The 12500-nt window shown below is 50.3% G+C and overlaps 1 protein-coding gene across 1 annotated transcript in view; it reads left to right on the top strand.

Annotated features, from left to right (window-relative positions):
- The window catches only part of LOC136685889 (lysine-specific demethylase 6B-like), a gene marked incomplete at its 3' end in the record, with an annotated part of 14201 nt that extends 1865 nt beyond the window's left edge, over nt 1-12336 (top strand). The window contains exons 3-13 of the mRNA XM_066659444.1: nt 1-28; nt 287-1475; nt 1964-3269; nt 5813-5939; nt 6619-6724; nt 7100-7305; nt 9735-9841; nt 9928-9996; nt 10418-10566; nt 11306-11420; nt 12149-12336. The exon at nt 1-28 is cut by the window's left edge and continues 245 nt beyond it. Of these exons, the coding sequence (XP_066515541.1) occupies nt 1-28; nt 287-1475; nt 1964-3269; nt 5813-5939; nt 6619-6724; nt 7100-7305; nt 9735-9841; nt 9928-9996; nt 10418-10566; nt 11306-11420; nt 12149-12336 (3590 nt within the window). The remainder of the gene's footprint in view (nt 29-286; nt 1476-1963; nt 3270-5812; nt 5940-6618; nt 6725-7099; nt 7306-9734; nt 9842-9927; nt 9997-10417; nt 10567-11305; nt 11421-12148) is intronic.
- Between the last annotated feature and the right edge of the window lie 164 nt (nt 12337-12500).

The following is a 12500-nucleotide window of genomic DNA, read 5'->3' as shown; positions in this document are numbered from 1 at the left end:
CCAGGATCGCCCCCCGAGGCAGAGCACTGTGAGTGCACTTCTTAAATCAAAATGGCTTTGCAAGAAATTACAGTCATTACCGTCTCATACATTTTGTAATTTAAACACAACAACTAGCCACCTGACTTTCCCACTGGACAGTGGTGTTGTGAGTGACTGGCTAGACTTCTTCCTCCATGTCTAGAGAGTGTAGGTGATGGTCATCCTTGATTAATGAACAGAACAGAAAAATAAACAAACACATCTTGCCTGGATCAGTGCTGATATATTTTTTGCTTGTCCCCAGGAAACGAGGCGCCCTGGTCCAGGTCTGGATGGACATGAACAATCTCAAGGACCAAAAGAAGATGCAAGGCGCCATGGCACCCTCAAACACACTCCGCCCCATAGCGCCCCCTTAGGGAGAGACCAATGCAAGAGGCGAAGTCCAGCTACTGAACCCTCTCCTGCTTCTCCCAGCCCTGACCCTGGCCCTCAGAAGTCAGACGCAAAAAAGAGTAAACACCAGAGTCCGTCTAAGTACGTCCACTCCAGCTCCAGCTCCTCAAACCACGAGAGTCAGGAGGGTCCAGCATGTTCCCTGCTGAAGTCCAAGAAGAGGCACCGGGAGCGAGAGAGGAGGAAAGAAAGAAAGGCTGAGAAAGAGAGGGAGAGGATGGAGAGAAAACTGGAGGCTAAGAAAAAGAAGAAAGGACGGGAAGAAGGGAGGAGGCATCGAGAGAGGAAGGGGGCACACAGGAAGGGGGAGATAGGACAGACGGAGAGGAAGGCGAGAGACGCCAAGAAAAGAGAGAGGAGGGCAGAGAAAGAAGGCTTTAAAACCAGAGAGAAAGACAGTCTCAGACGAGAATTGTCCCAGACTCCATCGCCTCTCAGTAAAAGCCCTGCTTCTGCCATTTCTGCATCTCCTCCATCTCCACCTCCGGCCAAAAACAAAGGAGAGGAGGAGGAGAGCAGCTGCCATTCTGACTCCTCACACACCTCAGGGTCCACCCCACCTTCCTCTTCCTCTTCCTCTTCCTCTTCCTCCTCCTCCTCCTCCATCTCCACCGCAGCCAATCAGAACCATTCCTCTCGTCATACACCGAAAGATGCTCCTAAAAACACAACCTCAGAAAGTGACAAGAGCCTGCCCTCCTCTGAGCCTCGGGGTCCCGACGCCAGGAGTCAGGGGGAGGAGCCAGATCTCGGATCTTTAATCTCCGATCCAGATGTGAAGCTGGATGGGTCTGCTGTGTCTGCGGAGACAAGGCCTCAGCATGCTCCGGACCTCCTGCCTGCCCATGGCTCCTGTATGGAAGACCACCTGAGGTTGGACCCCTCGGCCAGCCCTCCGGTCCTGAGCTGGCAAGGCTCCCCAGTCTCAGACCTCAGCGAGGAAGAGGAAGACATAGTGATGAGGAGACCTGTGCTCCAGCCCAGTCCCACCCACACCCCTCCACTTCCAGACCCAGAGGAGCTCTGGAAAGAACCTGGTGAGTCCAGGAGAACCTTTCTTTAATTGTACGCAATCAATTTGTTTTGTGCAATTTAGTAGGAATCTAGTCCTGACCACTTTAAAACTGAGCTCCGTATCAGCTCTCAGGCTCACTCAGAAACAAACACAGCACCCCCAACAGGACAGAATGCCCTGTGCATCATGTTTACAGTGATAAGAGACATGGTGCACACAGAGCACTCTGATTCTGATTCTGATTCTGATTTATCGCACATTGCACAGCGTGAACATGCACACGCGGTGACTCCTCTATCAACATGTTTACATCAGTTCCTGTCAATAAAGGGTCTGCAGAAAGAAACCATTTCAAAACGGTCTAAAAATTATAAATGATGCCTTTCTGAATTTAGGAATTTAGACAGTTCCTGGCTAAGTGTCTTCTGTAGTAGATTCCAAATGATTGTGGAGTAATTCCGAGTTGTATCTTGAATTAAAACTCTTAACACTTTCTTATCTTATTTACAGGATTGTCCTGGCCAGACTACCGCCACAGTGACCTGGCCAAACTCTACGGCCTTGAGGAGACTTCTAAGGTCATGGAGGATGAGGAGGATGAAGATCCTGAGGCAGAACAGCAGGAAAGCAGCACAACAAACTCTGATTCCGCTCAGAGACCTCACCTGCACCAGACGGACAGCGCCTCTGGCTCCGGCAGCCATAGATACACATACAGAGGTGGCCCGTTCGGCCGACCGCCTCCCAACTCTCTGGCCGGGGTCAAGTATTCGTCTTCTCTTTCTCTGGGTCCGGAGATACAACCTCTGGACCAACCAAGCCCAACTTCAGCATCCCCACGGGCTTTTTCTCCAGTGGCAGATTCCCCTGATCTGACCCCATCTGGTGTATCCACAGCTGTCCTGTCCTCATCTGGTCCATCTCACAATGACTCATCCTCATATGACCTGTGTCACGTTGACCTACACCAGACTAGCGCGATCTCATCCCAAGGTCCCTCAGATCTGACCTCAAAGCACGAGGATGACCACAAGGCAATAGAAGATAGACCGGAGGAAGTACGCTCCCATAAAGAAGCCGGCAACGACCTAATCAAAGCCGAGGGATCGTACAAGGAGGCCACCTATATCTCTCTGGATGACAGGAAAGAGACAACCAAGATGTTTCCCGCCACCCTGCAGGCCAAGCTGGCCCACAGTTGCGAGGTGCTGTTGACTCAAAGCTCCAATCCCATCTCCGTCCCCATCCCAGAGGAAAGACCCGTGAAGAACGAGTCCAAGACCAAGGCCGGTGAGAAAGAAATGCGACGTGTGAGAGGGGACAAGAAAGGTCATCGAGAGAAGAGGTCAAAGCGCAAGTTTGGCGACAGCCAGGAAGATTCAAGAGTGGAGAGAGCAAGGAAGGAAAAGAAAGGGAAGACTAAGCATCTGTCTCTTTCTTCTACCTCAGGTGGGCGTTCCAAGAAGCCCAGGAACATCTCGGCAGCGACTGAGGAGGAGTTTAAACAAAAGAACAAAGAGGGAGACAAGAACAAAGACAGTGTCAAAGAGTGTTTCAAACAGACCACAACAATAACTCCAGTCAGCACAAACCCCTCTGTCAGTGGCTCCAGTAAGACTCCTCAGCTGAGCGAAGCCGAGCTGCTGAGGCTTCAGGCCCTGTCTGCCATTCCTCTGAAAGAGCTGAAGATCCACCTGGTGAAAGTGCAGATCAACGGGAGGCAAACCTTCACCGCCTCCGACATCGAGCAGAAGAGGATCCCACTGACGGAGATCAACATCATGAACACAGCGACAGAGATCATCAAAGCCTGCAAGTGAGCCTACGTGCTTCTTCTCTTTGAAATAACCCCTCATTACAAACCAGTACCTTCTACTGACACTCACTGGCCACTTTATCAGAAACACCCCCCTCTACTGACACTCACTGGCCACTTTATCAGAAACACCCCCCCTCTACTGACACTCACTGGCCACTTTATTAGAAACACCTACCTCTACTGACACTCACTGGCCACTTTATCAGAAACACCCCCTTCTACTGACACTCACTGGCCACTTTATCAGAAACACCCCCCTCTACTGACACTCACTGGCCACTTTATCAGAAACACCCCCCCTCTACTGACACTCACTGGCCACTTTATCAGAAACACCCCCCTCTACTGACACTCACTGGCCACTTTATCAGAAACACCCCCCCTCTACTGACACTCACTGGCCACTTTATCAGAAACACCCCCCTCTACTGACACTCACTGGCCACTTTATCAGAAACACCCCCCCTCTACTGACACTCACTGGCCACTTTATTAGAAACACCTACCTCTACTGACACTCACTGGCCACTTTATCAGAAACACCCCCCCCCTCTACTGACACTCACTGGCCACTTTATCAGAAACACCCCCCTCTACTGACACTCACTGGCCACTTTATCAGAAACACCCCCCTCTACTGACACTCACTGGCCACTTTATCAGAAACACCCCTCTCTACTGACACTCACTGGCCACTTTATCAGAAACACCCCCTCTCTACTGACACTCACTGGCCACTTTATCAGAAACACCCCCTCTCTACTGACAGTCACTGGCCACTTTATCAGAAACACCCCCCTCTACTGACACTCACTGGCCACTTTATTAGAAACACCCCCCTCTACTGACACTCACTGGCCACTTTATCAGAAACACCCCCCTCTACTGACACTCACTGGCCACTTTATCAGAAACACCCCCCTCTACTGACACTCACTGGCCACTTTATCAGAAACACCCCCCTCTACTGACACTCACTGGCCACTTTATCAGAAACACCCCCCCTCTACTGACACTCACTGGCCACTTTATCAGAAACACCCCCCTCTACTGACACTCACTGGCCACTTTATCAGAAACACCCCCCCTCTACTGACACTCACTGGCCACTTTATCAGAAACACCCCCCTCTACTGACACTCACTGGCCACTTTATCAGAAACACCCCCCCTCTACTGACACTCACTGGCCACTTTATCAGAAACACCCCCCTCTACTGACACTCACTGGCCACTTTATCAGAAACACCCCCTTCTACTGACACTCACTGGCCACTTTATCAGAAACACCCCCCTCTACTGACACTCACTGGCCACTTTATCAGAAACACCCCCCTTCTACTGACACTCACTGGACACTTTATCAGAAACACCCCCCTCTACTGACACTCACTGGCCACTTTATCAGAAACACCCCCCTCTACTGACACTCACTGGCCACTTTATCAGAAACACCCCCCTTTACTGACACTCACTGGCCACTTTATCAGAAACACCCCCCCTCTACTGACACTCACTGGCCACTTTATCAGAAACACCCCCCTTCTACTGACACTCACTGGCCACTTTATCAGAAACACCCCCCTTCTACTGACACTCACTGGCCACTTTATCAGAAACAGCCCCCTCTACTGACACTCACTGGCCACTTTATCAGAAACACCCCCCTCTACTGACACTCACTGGCCACTTTATCAGAAACACCCCCCCTCTACTGACACTAACTGGCCACTTTATCAGAAACACCCCTCTTCTATTGACACTGACACGGTAGTGTGTGTGTGTGTGTGTGTAGCTACTACACATCAGGTTCAACAAACGGTCTGGAACTGTTCACTAGCACGGTCCCAACCAGGTGAATCAGGTCTTGGTTCTGGAAGTGGGTTCTTGTTTAGTGGCTGTTCTCTCGTGGTTCAGAGCGAGTCGAGTAGGGACTAAACCGTGGCGTGTAAACCTTGCAGAGCGCTGATCGTCCAGAGAGAGTCGTCACTCTACGCCACGCGACGCAGACGACCAGCACCAACTCTCCATCTGTAAAATCTCCAGCTGCAGCAGAGATCACGTTTGTTTTTATCCGACTCACGACGGCAGCTCGTAAAATGACGCCGTGGTCTTTTGAAGAGGTTCGAACGCTCCTCGGATCGGTGGCCAACGAAAGAAACGCTGCAACAAGGAAGGAACAAACTCTACTGATCTGTCTGAACTGATGACGGAGCTGTGTTCAGTCCCAAACAACAACAACACGCCGATACACCATGAGTAAACACCGCTTAACGTTACCGCCGCCGTTGTTGTGGTTTCCAAAGACCACTGTTCCCCTTAGAGACGGGGTTTTCAGGGGGGAGCTGTGGGACCAGGGACCAATCAGAGAGTAGAGTCCAGTAGAGTCTGTACCATGCCGTGAAAAAGTGTCATTTTTCAGACTGTATACTCAGAGCTGGTTAGTGTAGCTCAGTTTCTTAACTGTCTCCACTTTGTCTCTCTCTCTCTCTCTTTCTCTCTCTCTTTCTCTCTCTCTCTCACTCTCTCTCTCTCTGACAGAGAAAAAGAAGGGAAGGAGAGGTTCCGTGAGTCCTATCTGTTGCCTGCACTCTCAATAAAGCCTGTGTTAAATGTAGAGGCTCCAATACCGCGGGAGAAGCTCAGTCCTCCAACACCCAGCATCTACGTGAGCATCAGATTCCTACACTTTACACCAGATGTGGACTAGTTTTGACAAGTGTGAGGTGTTTTTCCAGCAGGTGGTGCAGGACGGTACAGTTACACACTCCTGAATGCGATTTTAAAGGTGCAGTCAGTCATTACCTCAGATGATGTTTCTTCACACTATGAAACAGCCACTGTACTGTCACCTAGTGGTAGAGATTTTGTACTAAACCTGTTCCAAACACAGCCATGGAGCTGATTCTTTTGGGGTCAACAGAGTGTCTTGTCTCTTTATCTGAAGTGTTGGACTTTACAGAACTAAACATAACATGTTTATTATTTACAGTATAATCACTTTCTTGATGATTTTGGGGTAGGTTTTTGGTTGTAAAAATGACTGATAGCAACTTTAATCCTCATTTCCAAGTGAACCATTACGTGTCTGACCGGTCTACAAAGTGAACACTGAGTGTGTTTGTGTTTACTGTAATCCGCAGCATCCAGGCGGGTGTCATGTGACCTCCACACGACCTCCAAAAAGCCCTGTCTACTTCCATAACTCTGTTCAGGGGGCTCATACCTCTAGGTTCAAACTAGTAACTGTACCACACTTTACTGTCTGATGGAAGGACAGCTGTGTGTTACTCCCTGTTAACTGTGTGTGTGTGTGTGTGTGTGTGTGTGTGTGTGTGTGTGTTTAGCTCGAGAGTAAGAGAGATGCATTTTCTCCAGTCTTGCTGCAGTTTTGCACAGATCCCAAAAACCCTGTCACTGTTATTAGAGGCCTGGCAGGATCCCTCCGACTCAGTGAGTGCCATTCTTTTACATCTCTCCCTCTCTCTCTCTCTCTCTCTCTCTCTCTCTCTCTCTCTCTCTCTCTCTCTCTCTCTCCCTCACACACACACACACCTAGATGCAGCCAGAAACACAAGGCTGACACAGTTGGATCTCCTCCATGAAGAGAAGCCAAAAAGCAGTGAGGTTTTGTCAGTGTTTCCTTGAAGTTTGTCTCAGAGGCAATCCACACACATCTCAGAGCACTCCTCCCTTTAGTCCAGTCTTCACAGTGACACTCTCCCACCACAGCAGAAGCGTCTGTTCATGAGGCCACAAGTTGCTAAGAAGAAATTGAGTTTGTGCCTTCTCCCTCTCTCTCTCTCTCTCTCTCTCTCTCCCTCTCAGACCTGGGACTGTTCTCTACGAAGTCCTTGGTGGAGGCGAATGGTGAGCACGCCGTGGAGGTGAGGACGCAGGTGCAGCAGCCCGCCGATGAGAACTGGAACACAGCCGGCTTGGCTCAGACCTGGCCATGCGAGAGCAGCCGATCCCACACCACCATCGCCAAGTACGCGCAGTATCAGGCCTCCAGCTTCCAGGAGAGTTTACAGGTGCGTCTACACCTGGACGGGGGCTTTCTGGATGGGTCAGGTTTCAACGGAGTGTACTGTAAATACAGGTGTGCCAACAGATTATAGGCATTAGCCCTCTGCTTTAACAGTCTGGGGTCTGGCTGTACCTCTGTGGGGTCTGGCTGTACCTCTCTGGGATATGAGGGATGTACCTCTCTGGGGTCTGAGGGATGTATGTTTCTGGGATCTGAGGGATGTACCCCTCTGGGGTCTGAGGGATGTACCTCGCTGGGATATGAGAGATGTACCTCTCTGGGATCTGAGGGATGTACCTCTCTGGGGTCTGATGGATGTACCTCTCTGGGGTCTGATGGATGTACCTCTCTGGGGTCTGATGGATGTACCTCTCTGGGGTCTCAGGGATGTACCTCTCTGGGATCTGAGGGATGTACCCCTCTGGGGTCTGAGGGATTTACCTCGCTGGGATCTGAAGGATGTACCTCTCTGGGGTCTCAGGGATGTACCTCTCTGGGGTCTGAGGGATGTACCTCTCTGGGGTTTGAGGGATGTACCTCTCTGGGGTTTGAGGGCTGTTACCCTCTGGGGTCTGATGTATGTACCTCTCTGGGGTCTAAGGGATGTACCCCCCTGGGGTCTGAGGGCTGTACCTTGCTGGGATCTGAGGGATGTACCTCTCTGGGGTCTGAGGGATGTACCTCTCTGGGGTCTGAGGGATGTACCTCTCTGGGGTCTGAGGGATGTATGTTTCTGGGGTCTGAGGGATGTACCCCTCTGGTGTCTGAGGGATGTACCTCGCTGGGATCTGAGGGATGTACCTCGCTGGGATCTGAGGGATGTACCTCTCTGGGGTCTCAGGGATGTACCTCTCTGGGATCTGAGGGATGTATGTTTCTGGGGTCTGAGGAATGTACCTCTCTGGGGTTGGAGGGCTGTTACCCTCTGGGGTCTGATGGATGTACCTCTCTGGGGTCTAAGGGATGTACCCCTCTGGTGTCTGAGGGCTGTACCTCGCTGGGATCTGAGGGATGTACCTCGCTGGGGTCTGAGGGATGTACCTCTCTGGGGTCTGAGGGATGTACCTCGCTGGGATCTGAGGGATGTACCTCTCTGGGGTCTGAGGGATGTACCTCTCTGGGGTCTGAGGGGTTTAACTCTCTGCAGTCTCAAGAATGTACCTCTCTGGGGTCTGAGGGCTGTACCTTTCTGGGGTTTGAGGGATGTACATCTCTGGGGTATGAAGGCTGTTATCATCTGGGGTCTGATGGATGTACCTCTCTGGGGTCTGAATGATGTACCTCTCTGGGGTCTGAGGGCTGTACCTTTCTGGGGTTTGAGGGATGTACATCTCTGGGGTATGAAGGCTGTTATCCTCTGGGGTCTGATGGATGTACCTCTCTGGGGTCTGAGGGCTGTTACCCTCTGGGGTATGAAGGCTGTTATCCTCTGGGGTCTGATGGATGTACCTCTCTGGGGTCTGAGGGCTGTTACCCTCTGGGGTCTGATGGATCTACCTCTCTGGGGTATGAAGGCAGTTATCCTCTGGGGTCTGAGTGATGTACCTCTCTGGGGTCTGATGGATGTACCTCTCTGGTGTCTGAGGGATGTACCTCTCTGGGGTCTGATGGATGTACCTCGCTGGGATCTGAGGGCTGTACCTCGCTGGGATCTGAGGGATGTACCTCTCTGGGGTCACCAGATCTGATGGAGTGGACAGCGCTGGCTCTAAAGACTCAGGGAGTCTTTGACCTGTATTTCTGTCCAATGCGGCTGGTCAATAGAAGGCGCTAGGAGACCACTCTCCGTAGTGGAAATATATTTGTTTTATAAAATAAAATGCATATTTTTTAAATGTATAATAATGTGTAATATATATAATACATTGTGAAAATGAAGCTTCCTTTTCATTTCTGCTCGGCTGCACTCGGCGATATTTCAGGCCTCTGGTGAAGGCAGGAGCACAGCCAATCAGAAACCGTCGCTGAGAGAAACATACACCTGCAGCAACATAAATTTAGCCAATCCGTGTCCTCAAATCTGACGCCTCAGGGGCGCTTCATCTATTGAACCAAACAGAGTCAGTCAGTGGTGGAGTAAAGACCTCTCTGTGTGTTTCTGAACCGATCTGTAAAATAATCATTTATAAAATTAGAGCTGCAGTTTATGATCAAATTGTTAACTATTACTCTGCTGTGTCACCACTTATTTCTGTGTGGTTTTATCACAAACACATTCAGAACAACATCCACAGACATTTGATCTGATGCCTGGGCGCTTTCAAACACACAGAGGGTTAACCACAGAAGCCAAAGGAAGTCTTACGGCCTTTTTTGGTTTCGACATAAAAGCTGATTTTTATCTAAATGAAGATATTATTTCTCCAGAACTCTCACGATGTGCACACACTGTTCATTAAGAGCAGATTTCTCTGCCCCATTTGCACTCTTCAGGAGGAGAAGGACAGCGAGGACGAGGACGAGGACGAGAAAAAGCCCAAACCCGCCGAGTCCACTTCAGAGAGTTTGTCCACCTCCCCTTCGGTCTCCAGCACGCCCAGGTCAGGACATGCTGCACATGTTTCATTATTCCTGACCTCTGATCAGTGACTGTCCACTCACTGCTGAACCTCCTCGCTTCTTTCAGCTCGGACCAGAAAGGCACCAAGAAGATCATCAAATTTGGAACCAACATCGATCTGTCAGATCCAAAGAGGTGAACATATGTTTTCAACTGTTTTAAAAGTCTTTAAACCCTGTGTCCACTCTCTGTCCACTCTGTGAGACACTCCTCCCTCGTTGGTCCACCTTGTAGATGTAGAGTCAGAGACAGTAGCTCATCTGTCGCTGCACAGTGTGTGTCGCTCGTCCTCTAGTCCTTCATCAGTGACACAGGACGCTGTCGGCTGGATGTTTTTGGTCGGTGGACTGTTCTCGGTCCAGACACTGAGGGGTTTAAAAACTCCAGCAGCACTGCTGTGTCTGATCCACTCTACACCAGCACAACACACACTAACACACCACCACCATGTTCTGGCTGATGAGTTTGTAATGGCAGTGATACTACCGCCATCACAAGATATGTGCCACTCTATTTTGTGAGTTTAACCCTTTGTTGTGGTGTGTATTTTCCTCAGATGGAAGCCCCAGCTGCAGGAGCTCCTGAAGCTGCCGGTTTTCATGCGCGTCTCCTCAAGCGACAACATGCTGAGCCACGTCGGTCACACCATCCTCGGCATGAACACCGTCCAGCTTTATATGAAGGTCCCAGGGAGCAGAACTCCAGGTCTCCACACATTCCTTTGTCTAGTGTTGTTTCTAAAAGCTCTCAGATAGCGGTTTTCCACTGCAGTGTATCTGCTCAACTCTCTGGTCCTGGTTCTGGAAGCGGGTTCTTGTTTAGTGGCTGTTCTCTCATGGTTCAGAGCGAGTCGAGTAGGGACTAAACCGTGGCGTGTAAACCTTGCAGAGCGCTGATCGTCCAGAGAGAGTCGTCACTCTACGCCACGCGACGCAGACGACCAGCACCAACTCTCCATCTGTAAAATCTCCAGCTGCAGCAGAGATCACGTTTGTTTTTATCCGACTCACGACGGCAGCTCGTAAAATGACGCCGTGGTCTTTTGAAGAGGTTCGAACGCTCCTCGGATCGGTGGCCGACGAAAGAATCCAGCGAGAGCTGGACGCTGCAACAAGGAAGGAACAAACTCTACTGATCTGTCTGAACTGATGACGGAGCTGTGTTCAGTCCCAAACAACAACAACACGCCGATACACCATGAGTAAACACCGCTTAACGTTACCGCCGCCGTTGTTGTGGTTTCCAAAGACCACTGTTCCCCTTAGAGACGGGGTTAGAGACGACACTGATACATTTCAGGGGGGAGCTGTGGGAAACCAACCAGGGACCAATCAGAGAGTAGAGTCCAGAAGAGTGGAGTAGAGTAGGTACCATGCAGTGGAAAAACACCAAAGCAGTGTGGTAACAGTCTCACTGAAGTGATACAATATGCCGTCCTCTGCAGGCCACCAGGAGAACAACAACTTCTGCTCTGTGAACATCAACATCGGCCCTGGAGACTGCGAGTGGTTCGCAGTTCATGAGCATTACTGGGAAGCCATCAGTGATTTCTGTGAGAAGTGAGTTGGTTCTGGTTCACCTCAGCTTTTCCCCTTGTGGAGTCTAAAGGGAGCGGTCCAGTGGGTGTCTGCTCAGATCTGATCATAGAATAGTCACTCATAACTTTCATAACATTTCCAGACACCAAATGTGAATCCCATTTCCTATTTTCCCCCCTCCCCCTAGTTTCTGAGCGTCCTCTTGCCCCTTGGAGCTGAGTTACCCTTCAGCACCCTGATACAGCGTCAGAACACAAATAAAACAGACTGGTGCAGAGCTGCTACAGAGCAGCGCTTCATTCTAGTGCTGCTCTGTAGCAGCTCTGCACCAGTCTGCAGTGATATCAGAGGAGCTAAGTGGGCGGAGTTATTTTTCTATGTGCTCTGATATAAACATGCTGCACTTCGTGTTCTGTTTAAAGACCGATTACACTGTGCTTTTAGATTATATGACTGACTCCGCCCACAAACTCAGCTTCATGCAAATTATATGTAAACAAGGCACTGGTAGGTGGAGCTTGAATTCACGTACTGAAGCTGATTCATCAACTGCGCTTAGGTTTCCCCTTGTTTTCACATTGAACGAAAGTCTCATGGATCAGACGATAAAGAGTTGGGATTCACATCTGCACCCGCACATACAGCTCTGACCAGTAGGGGTCAGTGTGCCCTCCACAAATAACATCACCCCATGTTTAATCAGCCTGTAACGTCATGGATAATCCTTGTTCTCCTTTGTTGGACCCCAGGCATGGAGTGGACTATCTGACTGGCTCCTGGTGGCCGGTTCTGGAGGACCTTTACCAGGCCAATATCCCCGTGTACCGGTTTATCCAGCGCCCCGGAGACCTGGTGTGGATCAACGCTGGAACTGTTCACTGGGTCCAGGCCGTGGGGTGGTGCAACAACATCGCCTGGAACGTGGGCCCTCTCAACTGTGAGTACTGACCCTCTCCACCAGGGGGTGCTACTGGGCCGTAACAGAGTCTTGTGTGAGATGAAGGGAGAAATGCTTTAATGTTATTTACTAGAAACTAGAGGAAGGTTTTAGTTTCAATCTTTGTAAAACATATTAATAAATCATCGCTGTGTTTGTGGACA

This window comes from Hoplias malabaricus, unplaced genomic scaffold (genome assembly GCF_029633855.1).
Source record: "Hoplias malabaricus isolate fHopMal1 unplaced genomic scaffold, fHopMal1.hap1 scaffold_568, whole genome shotgun sequence".
NCBI lineage: Eukaryota > Metazoa > Chordata > Actinopteri > Characiformes > Erythrinidae > Hoplias > Hoplias malabaricus.
This window is presented reverse-complemented; position numbering and strand designations above follow the sequence as displayed.